General features: G+C 36.7%; 1 protein-coding gene across 2 annotated transcripts in view; it reads left to right on the top strand.

Moving 5' to 3' along the window:
* Nucleotides 1-25,649, top strand: part of ugp2b (UDP-glucose pyrophosphorylase 2b) — a 43,329-nt gene that overhangs the window by 112 nt on the left and 17,568 nt on the right. The window contains exons 1-6 of one of the 2 annotated variants that reach the window (XM_079833558.1): nucleotides 4-771; nucleotides 5,932-6,065; nucleotides 7,975-8,082; nucleotides 20,137-20,322; nucleotides 23,378-23,511; nucleotides 25,204-25,501. In XM_079833558.1, coding sequence (XP_079689684.1) covers nucleotides 753-771; nucleotides 5,932-6,065; nucleotides 7,975-8,082; nucleotides 20,137-20,322; nucleotides 23,378-23,511; nucleotides 25,204-25,501 — 879 coding nt within the window. In that variant the 5' untranslated portion in view covers nucleotides 4-752. Of the gene's footprint in view, nucleotides 1-3; nucleotides 772-5,931; nucleotides 6,066-7,974; nucleotides 8,083-20,136; nucleotides 20,323-23,377; nucleotides 23,512-25,203; nucleotides 25,502-25,649 lie in introns of those variants that run through there. The other variant, XM_079833559.1, reaches the window with a different exon arrangement.

The following is a 25,649-nucleotide window of genomic DNA, read 5'->3' as shown; positions in this document are numbered from 1 at the left end:
GACACTTAAAATCTACTTTCACATTCGCAGTGCAATTATAATACCTTAACACCGTGGAACCACCTCCGTGTTCCTATACTCCTAAATAATTTCTAAAAGTCGCCGTTTTTTGATGCAAAGACAACGTTAAGCGTTTGCTAGGTTTTCGCATAGGAGAACACCACTTTTCCCCCTAAACTAAACAAATTGTGGTCTCAAAATCTTTAAAATGATCCCAAGACACAACCAGGATCGGGTGGACGTGATCGAGGAAGTACGACTGGACTAATGTGACGTGTTGAATAATGACAGACTAAAGGGGCTGAGCACAAGTGCAAGCCCCACATTTACACACACGGAGATACACATAATTGCTTCGCCTTTTAATATAACACGTCGTCTTCTTTGAGCAATAAATGCGCCCGCGAGTAAAGGTCGACGAGGCAGTCGTTTATTCACCCTGCGTTACTTGATAGTCAGTGGGAGGAGAGGGGAGAGAGAGAGAGAGAGAGAGAGCGAGAGAGAGAGAGAGCGAGAGAGAGATGGTTCATTTAAAATCGCGTGAACGCCAGAGGAAAGCGCTCTCGAACAGAATGAGAGAACCGATCAGCTGACTTTCTGTCTTAATAATAATAATACCAATACGCCTCACATCCCGACTGGATTGTTTCTATGTTGCTCTTCTTCCCATGACAGAAAAACAGGATTATTGTTGTTGTGATATTAAACCGAACTGCATTTCATAGAGTTTAGAGGACAGATACTGTAGCACTATGTCGCTTTACGTTGAAGGTAAGAACATTCATTAATCCTGGTTTTGTTTTTATACTTTTATAAAGTACTTTTAAGGTTGTAATAGTTCTCTGAATATATCTTAATTAATTAGACGATACCTAGCGATCAACTGGATCTCACTGCACCATTTATAAGCTGTCAGTTGAATTCTGATGAGAGTGAGAGCTGAATGGACCCTTCAGTCAATGCTGACTAATAGACTGGAAAAGTTGCTCTTGGAATCTGGCTCTACAGAAAGTGAAGGGTGTATAGAGAGCATTTTGTAAACTCTAGATCTTTCCAGACTTACCAGTCGGTCCATTCCTTGCTTTGGTTTGGCTGTTAGAGGTCTGGTTCTCTGACAGCTATTCATTTGCCCGGAAAGTGTATGCAATTTAAAATAGATTTTACATTAAACATGATTATAGGGGATACTGACTGTTTGCGTTCAACAGCGTTTTGGATGTGGACATCCACTTTTCCGGAGATCCAAAAGTCAGTATGAAAAAAATTAACATGGAAAATATTTAAAATAATCTGGACATTAAAAAGCTTTAAATAGCATTAAAAAGCTATATAATACTAAGAAACATGACTTACTTAGGCCTACCAAGAGTTTGGGGTCAGTAAGATTTTTTAAATAATTTTGAAAGAAGTCTCTTATTATATTCTCAATATTCAGTAAAAACATTTACAATTGAAAAATAACTTTTTTTATATTTTAATATATTGAAAAATGAAATTTTGCCATCACTTTGATGGCAAAGTTGTATTTTCAGCAGCCATTACTTCAGTCTTTAGTGTCACACGAGCCTTCAGAAATCATTTATAATATGTTGATTTGGTGCTTTAGAAATTGAATAATTTCTAATAAATTTTGAAAACAATATTTTTGTGGAAACCATGATACTTTTTTCAGGTTTATTTGATGAATAGAATGTTTAAAAGAACCGTGTTTATTTGAAATAGAAATATTTTTGAACATTAGAAATGGCTTTACTGTCACTGATGATGATTCTTTTGTACAGATGATCAGATGTTCTTACTTATTTTAGATCAATATCAAATCATGCTAGAGAATATGATCATCAGGTTTTACACAAACTTGTAGAGTCTGAGCTCAAGCGCTAAGGTCCAAAGAGCAACATACAATTGTACATTTTCAATCAAATTCATATACTCGTAGTATTATTTGTAATAAAAGCATTAAAGCAAGGCGCAGACTTTTGGATCTCTGGATGTACAGTTGTCTTTCTATGCAGTGTGTGATACCCCTTGCATCACTCCATTGTCATTCTTCTCAAATAATGAAACGTATTAAAGCTTATTTCATGTCCTTTTATTAATTTAGTTGGTAAATAGCTGTGTACGTGAAATAATGTAGTCAGCCAGTCATTAATGCAAAATAACCCCTGCTAATCATGTTAGCTGATTAATATCACTGTCTTCTTTAAAGGTGTCACAGTTATGCTCAGTTTAGTTCATTTTCTAACTCGTCTGTATTAGTTCTCATTAGTTGCCATGGTGTCTGATTAGTCCAGCTGTTCCTGTTTAGTGTCCTCATTTACCCTGTGTATTTATACTCCCTTTTCTGTTCAGTCCCTTGTCGTTTACGTTTTACGTGATTGTGAATCTTCTTTCGGAGTTTGCTTATTAAAGACTTTGTGTTACATCAACATCTTCGTCATGTCCTTTCCACAACCACCATATCGTAACAGAAGAACCGACCATCAAGAACGAGTAAAGAAACAAACATAGACTCACCAGCATGGTGTCTTCTCCTCCCCGAGAACCGGCAGATGTTGAGGTATTTAGCCTCTGGATGCTCTGACATGGCGGCCTCTCCCTCACAGCCTGCAAGTCTGAGGCATTCATCCAGGAACCTGAGCCGGAGAACATCAAACACCCGGAGTCGACGCATGTGGGTCAGTCCATCTTGGAGCCAGAAGCGGACGTAGACCTGATAGATCTGTGGTCCGCGGATCCAGTTCCCACCCAAGTCCCCACCCTGGAATCCTTGTCTTCACCGGTCCTATCCGGAGATCTTCTTCTGCCTGACTTCCTAATCCCATCGCTGGTCATGGCCAGTTCCCTTAATCCACTGGCACCACTGGTGTTGTGCCGATGGAGACCTGCTATGAGACCGGTTTTCCTGTTTGTTTATGTGACATTCGGCATAAAGCATATTTTTAGCACACTGGCAGAAGAATTAATTAAATTGGGTGTATACAGATGAAATCTGGTTGAGCAGGATTCAGTCAGGTAGTCGGAATTCAACTTATTGTCTTATGGGAATCTGAGTTGTAAGGGCCAATAATAATAATAATGTATATATAGCTGCAAGCAGCCATTATCAGGGCCAAGCAGAAAGAAGACAATAAGACATACCAACATGACTGGGAGTGTCAGACCAACTGCAACAATGAGCCATTAAAGACCTAAGATCACTTTAGGCAAAATAGCTGTAAAATTATAAATACATTTTTTTCTTTTGACCAATTGGTGGCACAGTTAAGAAATTTATGTGGTGTGGTCAGAGTAAGGTAACAATGACACATGCAAATTTTGGTGTTAGTATGTCAAAACATTGCAGAGATACAGCCTCAAGAATCATTTTGGCAGAATGCCTCAACTTTGTCGCCGAGGTATACGAAAACGGTATTGTCTATCGACAGGAAATCCATTACTTTTTGTCGGCACTGTCTGAAGATGATACAATTCGATTTTGGTCAATCGGATTTTTGACAAAAACAAGTTTGGCCTAATATGGCAGAATTAGTATCTATGTTCTCGCATGACCCAAGGAATGTATTATGATCATTTTCGTTACAATAGGCTAATTTAATCAAACGTTATTAGCATTTTTGTAAATTTCATTATAACATTTGACCACAACTCAAAACCTTTTGAGTACCATCAGGGCATGGTGCCAAAGATACATACCAAGTTTCGTAATGATGTGCTAAAGCGTTAGTAAAACAAAGGCCTAGCATTTTTTTTATCATACACCTCTATTTAAGTCAATGGCAATTTCATATTTTTTTTCTATTATAGCGCCACCTATAGGCACAATCCCACCATTTTTTATGTGTCCATAGAGAGAGTGAGCCCATACATATGCGTGTCAAGTTTGGTGTCAATATCTCATTTTGTTTCAGAGTTAGACATTTATATCAATAACAACATAAAAAATGACCCGTGGACAACTTTGTTTTTTTTTGTTTTTGTTTTTTTTTGCCACTTCCTATCAAAATTTTGACATTTGGGTTAAACCAATTAGTTAACCAACTTGTATTCCATGTTTCCTACGCTGGTTTCATCTCGATTGGACAAACGGTTTCAAAGATATTTGTAAATGTTTTTAAGCGTTAAATCACAACGCTGCACAAACCATAAATTGAAACCTGCCATGTTTGATATCGTTGGACTCGGCAAGAATTCAGGAGACAAAAAAGTTACTCTTGTGAAAATAAGTTGACCACAGCCAAAGTTATAAGCGTTTGAAAAATAGATTTTACCACTAGGTGGCGCCTGTCCGAAACTTCTCAGGCTCCTTCAGGGCACTGTGCTGATGACCCATACCAACAATCCATTCATGCATTCTTAAAATGCAGCATTTAGCACAAAATTCAAAATGGCCTATACCGTAAAGTTGGATATCATTCAACTGGGCATGTCGCCCCAAATCTAAAAAGACCAATTTTTTTATCCCAAACCATTCAGGAGTTAACTGCAAAAATAGCCATTTTTCATATCTCCGGACCAGTAGGTGGTGCAGCAACCTCGGGTTATGCTTGTGAGGACGTACCAAATTTGGTCTGAATACGATATAGCTATATACGATAAAGAGAGATCGCCTTAAGTGTATTTTCACAACCTCTACGTAAAATTTGTTTGCCCGTTTTTTGCGAACGGTTGTATGGATCAACTTGAATTCCATAACTTTTTGTCAACATTGTCTGAAGATGATCTGGCTCAATTTTGGTGAAAATTGGACAAACTGTCTAGAACAAGTTTCGCATAATTCAAAATGGCGGGAACATTTTTATGACGCAAAATTACAATCAAATCGTCATGAGCTCAGAAAAATAATTTTGTTGCTAGGCCTTACGGATCAAAAGTTATTCGCATAAATATGAGTGAAAATTTGGACAGGTAGTGGTGCTAGAGGGAATGAGTTAGACAACAAAATTGGTGTATTTAATGTTGGGACTGTCCTCTATCAGAATGTCAAACTGTTACAACTTTCCCACAAATGGTTCTATGGGCTGCCATAGGCTCCCTTGGCGGAAGAAGAAGAATAATAATAGGAACGCTAACGATTTCAATAGGTGTATTCGCACATTCAGTGCTTGGCCCCTATTAAAGGAATGCAGTTAAACTGTTTCTCATGCCCCTACCTCAAGCTCAGAATCTATTATTGAATAGACCTTATCAAACATAATGTGGTTTAACCTTTCTATTGTACCCTCTCTCTCTCAAGGATAAAGGAGTGTGTTTGTGCTGGAACAGGGAAGTCTTAAATCACACCTTAAGGCTGATTTATACTTCTGCGTCGGACCTGTACCGTAGCCTCTAAGCCGTGGCTTACCGTTGATTTTCTTTTATACTTCTGTGTCCTTGTCTGCATCGACATGCAGTTACACATGCCGAGGGAGCATTGGGGGGGGGGGGGGGGGGGGTTCTGGCAGGCCAATCACAGCGCTTGCGGTCCGTGTAGAATTGACGCGTTGTTACATTTTTGGAGAGGTGCATGTCAGTGTACATCGAAGGCTACGTGTGCAACACAGCCTACAACGTAGCTACGGCGTACACTCGATTCAGAAGTATAAAGTGGGCTTTACAGAACAGCCAGTGTTAATGGCCGATACAGCAAATGAACCCCAAGCCCAGTGATGTGTTTTACACTCTTTAAATATAATGATGATAACATATCTGTGCTTTCATGTCTTCTGGTATTTCATTTTGGGTCAGAAGGCAGATACAATTATCAGTATCAGCTGTCCGCTTCCTTATCATATGGACATATTATCACTGATTTGGACATTTATCTGTAATTAAAGTTTGTACACATCAACTATATTCTTTATTGGTACTATTTTCCACAGAGTAAATCATCAAAATTATGTGAGACAATGTAAGAAACTTTAACATTAAGGTGTGTGGTTTCAATTGTAGGTCTGAGTAAAGAGTTACCGAGCAACATCTACGAAATGGCACAATTTCAGGAAGTAATGCGACAGCAGCTGGAGAGCTCTATGCACGTTGAGCTGGAGAAACTCTTAAGCACGGCCAAAGGGGCAGACGCTGAGGTGAGATACAAGCTTACACAAAATTAAACACATTCAATTCAGCTAACCTTTTTTATTATGATTTATAAAAAAGAGTAATTTTGTTTTATAATTTTGCTTTATATTTTTGTGGAAACCATGATACATTTTCTTCAGGATAAAGCGAGTAGTATTTGGCTGGTTATGTGATCTCAACATGTCAGACCAAGAGCCGACCTGCTCCATGTTAAATAAAGCAGCTTTTATTAGGCTACAGATATGGCAGGAGTTTTCATTCATGTGAGTGCACTTTTAATTAGAAATAGAAATCATCATTTATTTGTTATAGTCTCACAGCATTAGTGCATATAGAAAGGACAAGGAGGCAAAGATGAGAAATGAGAGGAACCCTCTTTGGGTGCCATCAGCATATGAATGACGTGCCAGTATGACGGGAGAGATTTCATTGCAACCATGAGACTAGCTTCATCATGATGTATCTTCTTTCTCATTCTCTCTGGCTTTTCTTCAGCCCCTACGCTTTACCCTTCTTTCATTTTTCTTTCTTCAGCTACACTGAAAGTCTCAGTTATGGGTTAATTTGAGCAGGTCAGATAGTAAAACTCTGAGCTGTTTGGCAATTCACCCCAGCCTTTCCTCAGCACCATATGGTAATAATCAGACTTTCCCGTCATCACCATGACACATGCTGACCGCTAGTGTCACCCCCTCCCTCAGCATTACACACAGACTCCCATAATCCCACCTAAACATTTACTGTTAAATGACGTATTAAAATCCACACCCTGCTAGCTCAAATAAAGTATAAGGTCATGTGAATAGAAGTCATAAGTTTACAGATGGAAACATTGTAGCTGCCTTTTAAGTAGGGATATCAAAAGCACTGTAAATTGTAAATATTTAAAATATATTTTAAAATCTTTCCTGTCACTTATGTTAAATGTAATACAATCCTTGCTGAATAAAAGTATACATTTCTTTAAAAAAATATATATATATTTGAGATTAAAAAAGTATTAAAATGTACTTACTGCCCCTTTTGAACCGTAGTGTATATTATATTCGATTGTAATATGCAAGTTTTACTGCGGTATCAAAAATCATACACATTTTCTGGAAGTGGTATCGGTGGTATTTTGGTATTGTGACAAACCTAAATAAATACTATCTGGTTTATATTGACTGTTGTTCTCTTCAGTCAATATTTAAGTTGGCTTGAGAGAGCCAACTTACTGAAATCCTGATAAACATATTATTACATTTACATTTATTCATTTAGCAGATATTTGGAGAAGCTTTTAATCCAAAGCGACTTACAACTGAGGAACACAGGAAGCGATCCGTCATGAAGAGGCAAAAAAAGTTTTGGACATTACTTAGAGTAGCATAAGATAGAATAGGGAGGGAATATTGTATATTTTCTTTCAAGGTTTAATTATCAAAGTTACACTTTGATTAAAATACAGAGCTATAGAAATTAACTTTAAAATTCTCAGTTTTATGGATTTTCATCAAACAGGTTTTTATTTTTAATGATGTTCTCAGTGAGAGGCCTGAGTACCAGGCCTGAGGACTTTTCACAGCAGGGTGGTAATTATTTCAGAAGCCTTTAGAAGTTTTAATTGCCAGATTGTACAGAACAGGATTAGAAAGTAATGCTGGCAGGTTGTTTTTTTTATGCTGAATTGTTTAGGCTAGAATTATTATTATTATTATTATTATAAAGCTGATGTCCTTAAATTTAAAGGCAAATATTAAAAGTTTAAGTACTGATGATTGAAAAAATGCATTTTGACTCTATTCTGAAAATATCTCTCTAATGTCAAATATCAAAAAGTACTGAAAATGTATTATTTGTTTCTCAGAAGGGGAAAACTGGAAGGACAGTCCTCAATAACTCATTCTTTTTTTTGCCTGCTCTCTTCCCCAGGTGTCTAAGAAGGACTTTGAAGGCTTTAGGAAGTTATTCCACCGGTTTCTGCAGGTGAAGGGACCTTCAGTAGAGTGGCCAAAAATCAACAGGCCCCCTGAGGACTCGGTAAGATAAGCGATTGACAAGCCTATTTCTTACACTTGCTTGTATTATTAATTTAGCCCATATTTGGTTACTTTGATTGTAGACCTATAAACTGAATATGCAGAGAAAGTCAAGCCTAGTATGTCTATACACACTTCAAGTATTAAAACAGAGAGGCGGCCAGCACTCAGAGCCTCTGCTTTGAGTCTCATCTGAGGGCATTAGTATCGCATCAGGCTCAGCCAGCTGTGATTTAAAAGCTTCCCACATTCCAGCATGAATTAAAGGGCTAGTTCACCTAAAAATGAAAAATGTGTCATTAATTACTCACCCTCATGTCATTCCAAACACGGAAGACCTTCGTTCATCTTTGGAACACAAATAAAGATATTTTTGATGAAATCAATCATCCATAGGCAGCAACATCACTGCAACTTTCAAGGCCCAGAAAGGTAGTAAATACATTGTCAAAATAGTCCATGTGAAAACAGTGGTTCAACTTTAATGTTATGAAGTGACAGGAATACTTTTTGTGCAACAAAACAAAAGTATATATATAAAAGTGAATAAAGTCTTTAACAAAAAATGTTTTGTTTTGCGCATTAATATCTTAATTTGTGTTCCGAAGATGAACGAAGGTCTTACGGGTTTGGAACGAAATGGGGGTGAGTCATTAATGACAGAATTTAAAATTTTTAGGGGAAACCTTTAATTTGATGGATTCGACATTCATACACTTGTACTTAAGTATCCAAAGAAGAAAAAAAACGTTGGGTCCAGTTAGATTTACAGTATTAGCCTGTAGATAGACCTAGTGTGAATGATTGTGTGTGTGCAAGGAAAATTATAAATAAAGCTTTAACACTGATTAGTGTCTGTGGGCAAGGGTGAGTGTAAGGAAGACAAACCATGAACAAAAGTGTTTCCTAATTTGATTTGGCTGTGTGTGTGTTTGTGTTTCACATAAAGAATCCAGTGTCGGCCTGCTTTCTTCTGGGTCTGTAATGATTATGCAATCCTCTCTAAGAGCCAGAAACCCACACGCAAGCCTTTTAGCTCTTTGAGGAACCACATGCAGGCTTTACTATGAAACTGCTTGTGCAATGATTGATGCTATAGTCTGCAGCATATAGCAAGATTATCTGAACAGGATATTAAAAACATCACTCCATAAATTCCTGTTTTGAGTGCACATACAAGACAAGAACTAAAACTAAGCTCCTTCCAACTTCTTTCAGACTTAAAAAGAAAAGTTGACAGACTGTTACGTGTGCATATAAATGTAAGGATATTTGGAGAAGGCAAAGTTGTTACTTGAAAATTCCTCCAGTATGTACAGTAAGTGCTGTAATTTGTTTGGTTTGGGATGAGGAACTGAGGGATGGGCTCTATGTGCTCGTTCACTGTTCACATCTGATGGGTGTATAAAAGCTAACCAGTCTTCGCCTGTTGCCAGAACTTGCCACATAACCTCTGGACCCTGCAACATCATGCCACCTCTTTGCTGTAATAATGACCTATGTCATCCCATTAGATATATTATACTCAATATAAGTTACTGATTGACATATTTGTGGTGTAAAAATATCAAGTCACTGGAACTTTTACCAAGAACCTTTTACCCAGATTTTATGTCGAGTTCATCATGACATTTCCCACACAAGCCCACTTCAAAAACCTGATAGACCAATTTCACCCTTACACTGGGTAAACTTTTTTTTTCTCAGCAGTGGCTGAGCCTGACAAGAACCAGGTCAAAAATCAAAGTCTTTGTACAAATTAAATATCATGAAATGTTTGAACTGTCTTGGTGATTTATTGGTAAGAAAACAAAGCTCTAATTAAGAGCTACATTTAGAATTAAATTGAAATGACTGTGCTTAACTTGGTTATATCCTTCTCCGTGTCTGTTTGGTGCAGTTGTGCATGATCAAACTCGGTGTTTGAAACAGTGTTTTTCACAATGTGCTGGGGAAATCATCGGCCACACAGACCTGATCTGCTGATTCATATTGATAAGACGCACTGCTCACACACTGTACGCTTATCTGGACATGTCTATCATAAACGGCAACACTACGGTCATCTCTCAAAGACATTTCATCTCATTCACGCTAATACTCCTGTCGTCATCATCTTAAAATCTGTAAATATGCACAGTATTAACAAACCCATAGAAGTAGTATTGTTGATTCGTTGCTCTGCTTACTAAAGATTAATGCAACTGTGACTTAATGTTTGTTGTATACAATACAATACAATTCAATTCACATTTATTTGTATAGCGCGTTTCACAATACACATCGTGTCAAAGCAGCTTCACAGAAAATGCATACGTCTACATTACAATTTAAAGTGAGTATTGCATTACTTTTGTAGCGCGTTAGGCTACTCTCAAAACACTGATCATTAAACAACAATTTGTCCACACTATGCATTTCAGAAATGCACATATATGATGGGTAAACACATCCCCAAATGGACGAAGCGCGTGCAGTCAGCGGACGCTCTCGCTGCAGAGAAAAACGAAAGTATAAACAAGACTTAATGAATGAAGATGGCTTGTCTTACTGTACATACGTGAGATGGACGTATGCCCATTACTTCGAGTTTGTCAGATATAAGGACAAGTAGAACGTAATAGTCAAATGCAAATGCAGTCAAATGCAACCTTTGTCTAAAACCGAAATAACTATCGACGTCGCAAAATAGCACTAGCATAGCACTTTGTGCATGACTGTTTTGTGTTGTGCAGTGAACCTCTTGAATTCAAAGAGAATAAAATAATAATGACAACAATAAGAAAAGAATAAATGTGCATCTTGTCATGGAATTAGAGTTTACATCAGTTAAACTCTGTATTCGTACAGTTGTGTTTAATAGACCCTTAAGCTATTCCCAGATAATCACTTTACCGCTACCATACTTTTAACAGACTTGGATCGTTTTTAATTCTGTCCGTCATCCTTTCTTGCATTGTCTTGAGCCTTCACTTTGCCAATTATATGCTATGTTGTTAGTAGCCTGGATAGGCCAGAGTCATTATGCTACATCATGTCGCCTTCTACTGGATGTAAAATGCTCTGTAGTACATTGTCATTTTTTAATGTTAAGGTCTACTTCTGTAGTTATTTTGGTGAAAGTAACTCAAAAGTAATACAGGAATAATGTAACATTACAATTCTGAGACAGTAACATTGTAAGGTAAAGAATTACTTTTAAATTACAGTAGCAAGTCATCTATAATGTATTACAGTTTAGAAGTAACTTGCACAACACTGTTAATGATTAGGGTATATAGAAATTAGCATGGGTGCGTGAGTCGTCTCTTCACAGGTGTTGGTCATCTGCAGTCTTTATGAGGGGCTGGATTCAAACTGGAGCTGACAGACTCTCTAGTTACCTCGGAATGGGCGTCCCGAGATAAAACAGAACAGGAAAATAATTAGCGTAACTGCTGTTCAAAGCAAAGACAATCATGTGCACTGATAAAACTGGAGTACAAGGTTATGAGATGCATTATGTGAATTCTTGGCTAAAGAGATGCATCTTTAATCTAGATTTAAACTGGAGGAGTGAGTCTGAGCCCCGAACATTATTAGGAAGGCTATTTCATAGTTTAGGTGCCAAAAATGAAAACGTTCTTCCTTCTTTAGTGGACTTAGATATCCTAGGTACTACCAGAATCCCGTTTAGTGATCTTAAAGATCGTGATGGGTTAAAGGCGATAGAAGATCAGTTAAATACACAGGAGCTAAACCGTATAGGGCCTTTATAGGTCAGTAGCAATACTTTATAATTGATACGAAACTTAATAGGTAACCAGTGTAGGGATGTTAGAATTGGTGTTGTGATATTTTCTTGACCCAATAAGAACTCTAGCAGCTGCATTTTGGACTAATTGTAGCTTGTTTATTGAGGAGGCAGGACAGCCAGCTAGTAATGCATTACAGTAATCTAGTCTAGAGGTCATGAATGCATGAACTAACTTTTCCGCATCAGAGACAGATTACATGTTCCATAGCTAAGCAATGTTTTTGGAAGACGGCTGTTTTTTTAACATTTGAAATATCCTTCTAAGTCCAAATTATATTCTAAGAGATTCTATGTACAGGTTTTTGGTCCAGTAAGTAATACCTCAGTCTTATCTGAATTTAATAGGAGAAAATTACAGGTCATCCAATATTTTATACCTTTAACACAGCTTGGATAATTTAGTGATTTCATCTTGTCGTGCTGAAATGTATAACTGAGTATCATCGGCATAACAGTGGAAACTAATTCTTTGTTTTCTTATAATATTACCAAGTGGCAGCATATATATTGAGAATAGCAGAGGGCCTAACACAGATCCTTGCGGCACTCCATAATTTACAGACGTTATCTTAGATTTTTCCCAGTTTAAATAGACAAATTGGTAACGATCTGATAGATCCGATTTAAACCACTTTAATGCCTGTCCCTGAATACCAGTGTAATTTTGTAGAAGATCTAGAGTATTTTATGATTTATGGTGTCGAATGCGGCACAAAGATCAAGTAAAACTAGTATTGAGATGCAACTAAGAATAAGTCATTTGTGATTTTAATGAGCGCAGTTTCTGTGCTATGATGGGGTCTGAATCCAGACGGAAATTTTTCTTGGATATTTTCGTGCAAGTTGGAGCACAATTGAGCAGACACAATTTTTTCTAGTATTTTAGACAGAAATGGATCGACGATTTGAAATGGGTCTGTAATTTGCTAATTATTTTGGATCTAGTTGTGGTTTCTTAATGAGAGGTTTAATAAATTGAGCATCAGCGTCAGTTCTGGCAGACCAAGTAGTCAAGACGCTGCTAACGTGATTGACAACACCACGGTCTCATCAGCTGATTTGCATAAGCTGTTTCAACTCCCCTCGCTGCTAATGGCTATGCTAAAAACAGGGCACCTATTATAAGCAGATTCAGTTCGCTCTTACTACTTGATGCTCGCTGCTTTGCAACGCACCACCTCCCCACCTCCTCCTGTCGTGTATAACGTGGCATTTGTTATGTCATTGTTGCTGCTCTGTTCATAGGGGGAATAGTTAAGCTCTCCCAGTCCTAAACTGTCTGAGCGTTCCCTAATGCTGCTGCTGTCCTTTGACTCTCTGCTATTTCATGGTGCTCATGAAAGGTCAGAGGACTCCCTGAACAGAGCCATACCGCCAAAAACAAAATTTAATTCAGAATTCATCAACTGATTGCAATTCAATAAAAAATTCTAAATAATTTGTATTGTCATGTGTGTTCTTGACTTAATGGATCTGACAGAACTGCCATCTTGAATGGTCTTGGGACATGACCTAGAGATAAAGATGAATTTATAATATTGAGAAGAGGCTCTTCTGCTACAGGTAACTCTTTTTCAGTAGTTTAGTTGGTATTGGATCTAATAAACATGTTGTTGGTTTAGAAGCAATGATACGTTTATTTAGCTCTTCCTGTCCTATGGTTGTAAAGCACTGCAGTTGTTCTTCAGGGGTGATAATTGAGGCTGAATCATAAAACGCTGTCAAAGGTTGTACATTTATAATTGTATTTCTGATGCTTTCGATTTTTTTAGTGAAGAAATTCATAAAGTCATTACTACAATGTGGTCTTGGAAATAAATTGTCATTGTTTCATAATTTAAATCTGCCAGGATTAGTCATAATACATGCTTGAATGTGGCATATAAATGTCATGAGATTAATACATGATATACTGTATATAAATTTCAAGCATGTATTAAACTCATAACATTATGTAACTAATCCCGACAGAACGGTGAAACCTGACATACAAAGAAGTACAAATTAATTTCTTTGTAGATTATACAACAGCAATTTGGAGTACAGACAAAACAGAAAGGAAACAGACTTTCATAATTTGCATGCATCTGAATCATACCAAAGGGAATGTTGTCCTTCCTGTTTGAGTCTTCCTGCCTCAATTGACCAAAATAATTGTGTTTTTAAGGTAATTTTCACCTTCAAATGCAGTGTATTACTTCTGTGAACCTTTAAGCACTGTAGTTGTTCATCAGCCTCTCTTTCTGCAAGATGGAGAAGCTCTTCTAATGTGCTTCTGAGACGAACAGACTTGTAATTGTGGCTTTCTGACTGAGCTAATTAGTTTCTGGTCTTGTGACGCTGTGGGAACAGTGAGGTTTTATTATCCGTGTGTGTGTGTTTGTGAATGTGTGAACAGGTTTGTGTTTTGAGCAAATGGAATGTGGCTAACCCAGAAACAACATTTCAACAATCTGACTCAACCCCTAATCTATATAAATGACTGGATTGGTCATCATGAAATCAGCCATGCCACCATATTGGTATTCCCTCATAATCTATTGAATTAATTGGAAATCCTCAGATTTTAATGTGAAAGCTACATTACGAGCGTTTTTATATCCTAAGTTTCCCTGTACATTCTTACAGCACAAACGTCCTACACATTTAAATGGTTATTTATTTGTTTAAAGTTGGGAATTTATCCTACTAGTTAAAAGATGTGTCCATTTTCATTACAGTAGCGAATATCAAATCAATTGATGAACAAGACACCTCAACATTTGTTACATTTGTTACCAATGATTCTTCTGAAATCTAAATATGCTTTGTGAGGCATGCGCACATAACTTAATTCTCCATGTACAGTTATTCACTGTGGTTATGTTGTCATATAATATTGTTTTTATTTTAGTAACTGTAAATGATTCCGCTGTGTGTTCATTAACAGTGTGTACTTCGAAAGCAGTAAAGATAATGACTTAAACATTGTTCAAATAAATACTTAGCTAAACAAAATATACAAATAACACTTAATTTATTTGCAAACTGTCATGCTAGTAAAAAGCTATAGAATTTGAGCTGACCTGTAGCTTTTTATTGGTTCATCTATAAGTAGATGTTTGTCAACAAAAATACATCAAGAAATAATACAAGCGCTTCACAACTTATTCAGAGAAGTGAAAGCTGACTGCATCTAGACCAAAGTAACAAAATGCCTTTTTTTAGCTAAGTATACCAGGACAACAAATAGCTGTATTGCATCTTTTTTAAACAGACTGTTCGCATTAAGATTCAATAAATACAAAGCTGGGGTCATATCGAAGTGCAATCCAATGAGATCTTCCATTACACTGTGTAAACCATGGATTTTAAGCAGGCTTGTGCACAATTCAGAATTGAATTGAGAATGACTCCTGAATTCCAATTAAATTCTTGAATTTGAATTGATGTCAAAAACAGGATCTAGAATTACAACTCGAATTTGAATTAAAGGAAGCAGAATTGAAATTCAATAACAATTCAAAGAAATTAATTTACATATTTTAAGTGAAGTACGTAATAATGAAGCTTTACAGTATATATCAGATATGATTGCATTACATATTCTATAAATTATATTAGTTTGAACTACTTGTACAGATTACATTAACAGGAAATATTTTCCTCGAGCAATGAATGTTAAAAGCTCTAGTCACAGAACAAATAATTAAGTTTGATTTATTGTAATTGTAATTTTGTGGAACATTGGTGTGGAACATTTGAGGAGATATTGAGAATTAGATGCAACAGTGTTGCTCGGTGAGTTTTGCATGGGAAGGAATGATAACTGCATTTAAAACAACTTTGTGTTATTTTATTACTTTGAAATGAAAATAACATTGAAACAATACTAAGAGGGGGTAATTTATTTAAAGAATTTGATCATTATCTATGTTTTCGAACAAAATGTATGCAGGGTTGAGGAGACTAGTTACGTGTAATGAAATTGTTACAAAATTAATGTAATTGTATTTAGTTGTATTACTGAGGTAAAATGTGTAATTTAATTAGTTACTAATCAAATTGAAAGGAAATTGCTTTGCATTGATAAAGTAATCCAAATAAAGTAATCCAAACCACATAAAGGGTAACTTATAACAGCAAGTAAATACATTTCCAAAGTAACCTTCCTAACTCTGGATGTATGTGAGATTCAACACATGCTTTCTGTTGTGTGACTGTGTGGAATTTCTTTGAATTGACATTAATTTAATTCCACTCCCTGTCATTCCAATTCAAATTCAACTTCCTGTGGGGCAGAGTCAATTCAACTCAAATTCCAACTCATGAATTGAATGGAGGCCAATTCTGAAATTGTTTTGCACAAGCCTGATTTTAATACAATACAGTGCAATAGTAATAGAGGCTTGTATGTATTGTAATATTTATTGTATATTCAAATACATTTATGACAGTTATCCCAGATATATATTCATGCTCAATATTTTCTGTATAATTTTGTACACAAAGAAATAAATTTTTTCACACCCATCACACCAATGATTTCTATATCGCTTATCCTGCCCTAAGAGACCATAAACATTACAGATAACGTCTGAAGTAACAATTCATTTACATACATGTCCATCTTGACTTTCGGTCTCAAAAGGAAAGGATCAATGATTTATATGCTACTTAATTTGAGAACACACTAAAAACTAGAGAAATAATACTTAGCCCACATGACCGCAACAATAACAACACTTAATCAGAGGTTCATTCATGGGTGTTATTCATGAAACATGAGCAGAACAAGTTTCGGTCTGAATCCTAAATCTGTGCATAATGTATGTTTATTAACGCACTAAATTAATTGTTACAGTTTAGACAAATTATTGTATATATGATTTACACAGAAATTTGTTCTGCTCATGTTTCATCAATAAGGCCCATTGACTCACTGGTGAACAATAAGCAGGTGGACACAAGTCCACCTGGTAGAGGCAGGATTGATAGGACTTTTGATAAACAAATAAAATCACATTTATTAATTTAGCAAACACTTATCCAAAATGTGAGATACAAGCAGAATTAAACAGGAAATAATACAAGTAATGTTACCATATCAAATTTGTGGAAGTACTAGTAGCGTAGTAGAGCAATAGTGCAATTGTAAGTGCTATTTTCTTTAGTGCAAAAAGGCCAGTTAGTGTGTTGAATGGTTCCAGAAGAGTTGTTTTCAGATCTTTATATTATATCAACAAAAGAGACAGAGATATGCTGCTCTGTCTCTCTCTGTTTTTAATGCTACTGAATATTTTCGTTCACATTATAACACATAGTCATGCTGAATGATTTTACATGAGGAGTATTAAAGGATGCCATTATGAATGTGCCTGCCATTTTTGTTTGTTTGTTGGCCATAAAAATGCATTATAAAAATGCAGTCAAGTCAATACAGAGAAGATACATTTTCAGGGCTGTTTTTAAATACACAGTTGACTGATGTGATGACCTAGTTTCATTGCACAGTAGAGTGGAATTAACCGAGCCAATCAAAACAATGAACCCAATTACAAAACCGCAATTCATATTATTTGAAATGCATTGGATTGACATGAATACTATGTTATTTGAATATGGCAATATTTACATAGTAGGTTATTGCCAGCTAGTACAATAGAATGCCGTGTGATAAAAGTGAAATTTAATATAATATTCAACTCTACCTGTCATTCTACAGCAATGTGGCTGAATATTCATGGATAGACTGTCCTCACAGTTTGTGGAAGAACATAGGCATCTTTACACAGCAGACGTGGCACAGAAACCGATTCTGAAGCGGCATAACATCACAAAAATTTGCATTTACACAGACCGTTTAATGAGTCTCTGAAGCGGCATAAATGCATTTACACAGGAATGAAAATCGCGGGGAACAATGCTTTGAACATTTCAACAGTTTTAACAAAGTGTTATAAAATAATGGAATAAATAAAAATAAAATAAAAATACAGAAATTTAAATTATTTTCCTCTACGTGCTGGCGCTTTTGATGTTTGTCATGATTCTGTATAGGCCTGTAGGCTATGGTATAGCCTTGTTTTATATTTCGTAATAAAATTGTGCCTGATTGAACAAATGCTATAAAAAAATATATATATTATTACGGCTAGATCACCGCAAGGATTTAAAGTGGACGAAAGTTTTTTTAAAAGAAACAAAGTCACTTTGGAGCAGTCACAACAAATGAACAATGATAGCGTTTCATGACAGCAGATATATCAGAAGCAAATATCAAATCTAATATCAAATAGCCTATCGTTCTCAAAGAGATTATTTTTGGAATATACTATTACAATGCACAATCACAGTGACGCCGACTGGGTTAAGCATAACCCATCTGAGGGAAATGTTGCAGTGCGTTTATCTGCCAGACTCTTAAAAGGAAGATTACAAATGGGAAATGCCAATTTATTACACACGACGGTGGTTTGCTTGACGATGTGAGTTAGAGCCCTACACAGGCCACAAATCTAGGCCCTAGCCCAGCCCGTGTCCGACAGCTTATCAAAATTTTCGGCCTGAGTCCAGCTGGAGCCCGTGGTTTTTATTTTATTTTATTTTTTTATCCTCCCTATTAGGCGACACATTGTTGCAGCCATTAAAATAGTTCAGTGTTGTTTTTAATGTAAAAGTAATTATATTTCGTTTCGTTTCTTTATTAAGTCAATTTAGAAAAATGTTTGAAGCATTTTTTGGTTTGTTAAATTAAAGTTTTTGTTTTTTAAAGTGACGATCAAGCGGCCGACCGCATGTTTGATCAATTTAGCCTGTCAAATCAACACTGGACTTGTCTTGCCTATAATAAAATCCATAGATATAAAACACTTCAAGCATCACAATGTTAGTTAAAACATTTAGCCTACTATCACCACCACCACAAAGGGGCATTTTTGACAAGATGAGGCTGATGCTGCTCGCAAACCAAACGGGCTACACAATCTAAACTAATAAAAATTAAGGTCTTACACCTCTCCGCAAAATGAATATAATTCCGATCTTCAATTCCCAATTCCCTTCAATTTAAATGTGAGGACAGGACTCTTTTATCTTAATTCCTAATGGTTTGTCTCCTGCTTCTTGATTCTCGCGCAGCGTGAGCTGACGTACAGGCAGTTGTCATGACAATAGGGTAGTTTAAGGCGGCACAAGTTCGCGTTCATTTACACTGAATCAAAGCTGTTTCAGCATAGCCTTTGATACTAGGGGCCGAGGTGGATCAGACCCGGCATATTTTAAGTCTGCTTTAATGCAGCATTGCGTCTTTACACAGAATTTTAAGCAGACACAGAGCCGCTTTAGAGCCGCCATAACTCGGCTGTGTAAAGATGCCTCATGATGAATAACATGATGAAAATACATGATGAATGTTTTTATTTGAATAAACACACAGTAGGCCGCATAGATATAGATGCCTCATTAGCGGCTGTTTCTATGGGCCGCTATACGTAAGCCGTCCACCATATTGGATCGATCAAAGCCAGTCCGTGAACATTCGAGAGCAAGGGGATCACTGTTTCTTTAATTCTTTACCCCCTTCTTACACAGATTTCTCCCTGACAAACAAGATGACCTTGGTTACATCATCCTCTCCATCTGTCTGTTTGTTTATGTCATGGAAATGTGGCTGTGTGTGATGTAGATTTAAAGATCTTTCTCCTTTTCTTTCTTCATGTTTGTGTTTGATTGTTTGTGTGTGTGTGTGTGTGTGTGGTGATATTTTATTGGTATCTGACTCATCAGTGATGTCTCATGGTGATGCTCTATGAAGAGAAATGAGCAAGGTTTTTCCTTTCAAAAACATAAATATTTCTCTCTTCTCTCCTTCCCTTTTCTCTCCCCCTTGCCTTATTGATCCAGCAGTCGGACTGTTTATTCGGTTAAACATGGCCATTTGTTCTGTCTCTGAGAAATGTTATGCTTGCACAATGTGTGCGGTGGATGATTGGAGTGCTTGTAAGTTGATCCTATGATTCTTGAAGACTGACCGCAGGCATGATCATAACAGCTCACTAACCTCAACAGTTGACCTCTGACCCCCTCAGATTTTTTTGCAGAAGATGAATCTGATGAGGCACACATACCAATAGCAACAGCATCTGGATGAAATTTAGAAACTTCAGTGTAGTCACTGAATGTAACTCCAGTCCTTATAATATAAACCTCCAGATGCTGATAAAAAAATTTAAGTATGCCCTGACTGACAGTTGTTTCTCTTTCTTGTCTTTGTTTCAGATCCAGCCATACGATAAGATTAAGGTGAAGGGTATACCGGACAACATAGCAGACAGTCTGAATAAGCTTGTGGTGGTGAAGCTGAATGGAGGTCTGGGAACCAGCATGGGCTGCAAAGGGCCCAAGAGCCTCATTAGTGTCCGTAACGAGAACACTTTCCTGGATCTGACCGTCCAACAGATCGAGGTTAGTCACATGACACCAGAAGCTTGCAGTACTGCCCATGTAGGTCTATAATATCTTCCCATTCATCTCAATGACAGTTGTTCAGCAGGGGCTAAAGTGGCCACTTTAAACTTTGACCCCTTGGTTTAAACATGTAGCAAATTCTTTCATAGCACATTTTGAAAGGTTATGTCTTTCTAATATCCTTCTGGTGTTTTTATCTGTAGAGGACATGCATTCATTTATTGTCTCTTTTAAATGCATCTCAAATAGGAGAGCTTCTCAAATTTGAACCGAATGAAATATAAATCACTCCAGCTGTGGAAAAAGCTGCAGCTGTCTGAGAGATTTTTGAAAGTTCCAAACAGACCTCCACCCTTAGGTCTTAAATCACAAACATATGTTCCTCTGTCTTTCCCTTCTCTTGCTATACTCATCTACAGCTGTAAAACACAGGCACATTCCTTCATTTATACAGAGTGAGCATTTTAATCCAGGAGCAACAGGCTCTGTGCTAGTTATTTTTCTCAGTGCCATGGACTGTAGGTAGTGTGCATGAAAGAGAACTTAGGGTGAAACCAAAACAGAGAGGGCTGTGTTCTGAGCAAGAGGGAAAAAAGATAGGGGCAGAATACTGAGCCCTGTGGGACACCCTCGCTGAAGAACACTCAGCTCAGTGTCTCTTCGGCAGACCATTTACCTGCCTCATGTCGTCAGATATCCTGCTCACTGAATAAATTAGTACATGTAAATGGGTAATCTGTCCTTCTCCCACAGAAATACAGGCTGTCAATTCTGTGATTAGCAGGCCTTTAGCAAGGCCTTAGGCCAGTTTATACCATTTGGCTTCTCTTTGGCTAGAACTTATGGGCATACATTCATTACAGGAAACTGACCTAAAATCGGTCAACACATTCAACAGTTTCTTAAAGAGGAATAATATGCCATGAATAATTTTTGTAAGAACTTTGTAGTTATTTGGACAGGTACCATTAAAAAAATAAATCATTCAACTTTTTATTGTGTGACTAAATTTGCTAGATTTTCTCCATTTTTAACTTAATGAACGCAAAATAGTTAATGTACGATTTGTGCTATGTTAAAAGGCATTTGGACATGTTCCTTTTAGTAAAGGGTTTCTGAAATTTATCTGAATATTTTAAGAATTACTGCTGAAACTGGTGTCTAGGACTAGGCTTAAACTTTGGTCCAAAAATAGGCATCTTTTTATTTACTCTGTTTATTGCAGTACTGTTGATATTGGCCAATTTACCTAATACTTCTGTTGTGATCTAAATATTGACTCTGTTTATCAGTCTAACTGTCGAGATTAGATAGGAGAGATGTCTACGTCCATCTGAGACAGTGTTTTGTCAGCTTGACTCTGGCGTTAAAGATCACACATTTACAGCATTGCTGTTAAAATAATAACTTTTATTATTTATAGGGGTGGTAAAACAAATTCTTTCGAAGGCTTGATTGTGTTTGTGGGGTGCACTGTAACGTGTTCATGCTTCGTTTTTAAAAAATTGCATTATTTTTCATATATTTTACCTTTATTCTACACTGCTCTGTCCCTCCTTGTAAAAACGGTCTGATGGTTTCCGGGTTCTATGAAGCCGGTCCCTCAAAAATACGCAGTGGGCTCAGATTGGTTAGCTGGCCCAGTGTGTTGTGATTCGCTAACCGCCTAGTGCACATTTGTCGGAAACGTCACACCCCTTACCTTTACCGGTAGACTGTGCTTTGGGTAGTATTAGAAACAATGGCGTCAATAAAACCATACCAATTTGAGCCCGAATCAGACCCCGACAATTTTAGTGATGATCGAGCAGAATCTGTTCAGTCCTCAAGAGTAAAGACTGCGAATCTATAGTGATCGCTACTGAATGGCACTGTTACTTTTGTATTTTTAGAACGATTATAGCCAAATATCTGTCGCAAGAACTATTAACGCAAAACAAACACTAAACATTGGCTTTACTAGTAGCCAAATCAAACACAGAACCATGTTTAGCATGCCTGTAGATAAACAATACATAAAAGCTCTAATCAAAGAATAATTTACACTAATTCCAAGTTCGCTGTTGAGATTTAAAAAAAAGTTTAACGTTTAGGTGTTTGTCGGATAATGTTAAGTATGAATGAGCATTTAACAGACTGGTTTGCAGAACAGCGTTGTCATCTGTGCATTCCTTGCTACAACGTACAATTAACAATACGAACTATTACAGGAAAACGCATCGGCGAAAAATAAATCATACTTACAGGTTGTGGCCCGTAATTATTGCAAATACAGACGAATATTGTCCATTATGTCAAATTTTCCGGTCTTCTACTCCGACACCTGTCTGTCTCGTGCTTTGATTTATGATGGGCAGCATATATCTGCTGCAAATGCGACCTGTTCCCCGCTGTCTCATACACACATACATATAACATGTTGTATGTTAAACGCACTGCAACACACCCCCATCCCTAGGAAGGCTGAACAAAGTGGACCTGCAATCCGGATGAAAATAACAGCGTTTCGTCTGCATTGCGGCAACAACACTCCAGCCTACTAACCACAACAAAGCTTCCCCACGGCGAAACAAAATGGCCTCGCCCCCCCTTATTTAATATTCTCGGAGGAGGGATTTATGTAAATATTGGGGCTGGTGATGTCAGCAACCCTGGAGGAATGTCTGGTAGTCCCTACCAGCCGTTTGCTGTAGTCCTTAGAAATTGATTTCTTTAAAAGCAAATATCTCCCTTTGCTTTAAACTTTGAACGTTGTAACTTTGCAGATGTTGTTTATGCTCAAACAGCAACAATACACACTAGCTAAAGTTAGAAAAGTGAAATCGTGGTTTACCACCCCTTTAAAATGATAGATTCTCTCAGCTAAAACAGAATCTGCTGCAGAATGTAATTAACCTGCCAAAGTGTCTCAGACACTTTGAACCTCTCAAACCAATAAGTTGTATTGTACTGAAATAGTATTGATGAGAGACATTGTCGGATCACAGTCATTGTTAACTTGATTGATAATGTGTTTTTTAGTAAGTTAATTTGTTTTCTTTTGTCTCTTCAGCACTTGAATAAAACATATAATGCTGAAGTTCCACTGGTGCTAATGAACTCTTTCAATACGGATGAAGACACCAAGAAGATCTTACAGAAATACACGCACCACAGAGTCAAGATACACACTTTCAACCAGAGCAGGTATTAACCCCCACACACACACGTTAACCTAATATAAAATAGACTTGCATTTATTTTTAAATAAAGCTAATTATAATAATACAAACTTAAACCTAAAGAAAAAATGTATAAATATATGTGTAATTTATTCAGGAATGTCATGCATATTTTTATTTGGGGGGGTCTGTTCAGTCGACGTATTTTGTAGCTTATAGAAACAAACAAAGCAAAAGCACTGACACTGCAAGGCAAACTGTACCATATCATGGCGTTGTACAGTGTATTTTGTGAATCAGAGGCTGTTCTTTGAAGTCCTGCAAACCCAAGTCCTCCATTAGTTACTAGTTACCAATTACATCTTCAAAAGTGTAACTAGATTACTGAACAAATGACCCTCTCCAAACAGTATTTAATTACTTATTACTAATTACTTTCCAAATCCTATATCAACCTTGAGTTAAGCGATTCAATGATAGACATGAAATGGCTCTTTTAATGACATAATCTTCATTCAAATACATAATATAAAACTACATCAATTATTCTTATCAACTGACCAAAGTATTGCAAATGTGAGAAGGATAGATAAAAACATGCATTTTAAAGTTAGACTTTAAATTTGGATGGTAATTCCACTATTGTATGATATTTAATTGTTCTACAGTCTATACACAGTATTTAGTTCAATTACTTGTGAAGTAACTGTAATTAAATTACACAAAAATAAGAGTAATCCCTTACTTTACTTGTTCAAGGGAAAAGTAATTAAATTACAGTAAATAATTACTTAGTAACTAGTTACACCCAACACTGCGAGCGCTGAGCGCATCCGTAAACGCAGATTTAAATTTAGAAGTTCTAATCACAGTATGATCGTACTCTTCAAAGGGTTAATTATCAAATGTAAAAAAAAAAATTTTCACGTGCATGGCCATGACGCCTCTACGTTTATTCATACTTTTTATATTTAGAGAAGGGAGGTTTTTTTTGTTGATTTATCGGACTTCTCATAGTAATCATTCTGACCACAAACCACAAATATATGAATTTCTTCACCTTCATAATGTATGCTGCTGACCCTTACCCTGCAAATACTTAAAAGTTTTGTAAGTTAAAGATTGATGAGGTTTCTAAGCAATAATGGGGATACGTTAATATTTAATGGACTCGTCAAAGCTGAAATTTATCTCAAAGCTAACAACAGACGCTCGTGGGATACGGTTACATGTGTTATTCAGAATACAGTGCTGAAAGATGGCACAAATTCAGTCCCGGTTGAAGCTGAGGCTTGTGGAAGAGACCATGTTATGAAAGGAAGAGGAGGATGATGAAGGCTACATAAAATGTCAGATATTTTCCCTGGCTTCATTTGACCTGAATAAGCCTGAAATGCAGGAGCCAGAGAAGATTTTATAGCTCCTCTGATAACACATTTGCATAAGCAGTGCATTTTTCATGCCAATGAAATAAACAAGGCTTGAAGTGTTTTTTCTTTCTGTAAAGAGGATATGATACTATGATTTTATCTATTTTATGACTTCTGTTTTGATATGATAATGAATATAATTTTTATATTATATGAAAAGTAGTGTTTTATTATATATATTTATTTAACAATAATTATATGGACAGTAACAAATGTGATGTTCAGTATTACATGCATCTATATTAGAAATATTAGAAATTCAGACTTTCTTTTTCTGAATTTCCCAGGTATCCAAGGATAAATAAGGAGTCTTTGTTGCCGGTCGCAACGGATATGGCTATGACAGGAGAGAATGCAGATGTGTGGTATCCACCTGGACATGGTGACATTTACGCCAGCTTTTATAACTCTGGTCTTTTGGATCAGCTCATCGCTGAAGGAAAGGAATATATTTTTGTCTCCAATATCGATAACCTGGGCGCAACGGTAGACCTGTGTATATTGAATCACCTGGTGAGCCAGCCAAACGGCAAACGCTGTGAGTTTATCATGGAGGTCACAGACAAGACTAGAGCAGATGTGAAGGTGAGAGGATATTATTTATGAGTAATACCGTGCAGAAGTACAAAACAATAGTGTGACTTTTAATCAGTGCCAAGTGTATTTAAATTTTATGTAAGAGCTATAAAAATATTTCAAAAAAATAATAAAGGCATGTTTTCCAGGCTGTTTT

This window comes from Gobio gobio (genome assembly GCF_949357685.1).
Source record: "Gobio gobio genome assembly, chromosome: 13".
Classification (NCBI taxonomy): domain Eukaryota; kingdom Metazoa; phylum Chordata; class Actinopteri; order Cypriniformes; family Gobionidae; genus Gobio; species Gobio gobio.
The sequence above is the reverse complement of the archived record's forward strand: the minus strand, read 5'-3'. Positions and strand labels throughout refer to the sequence as shown.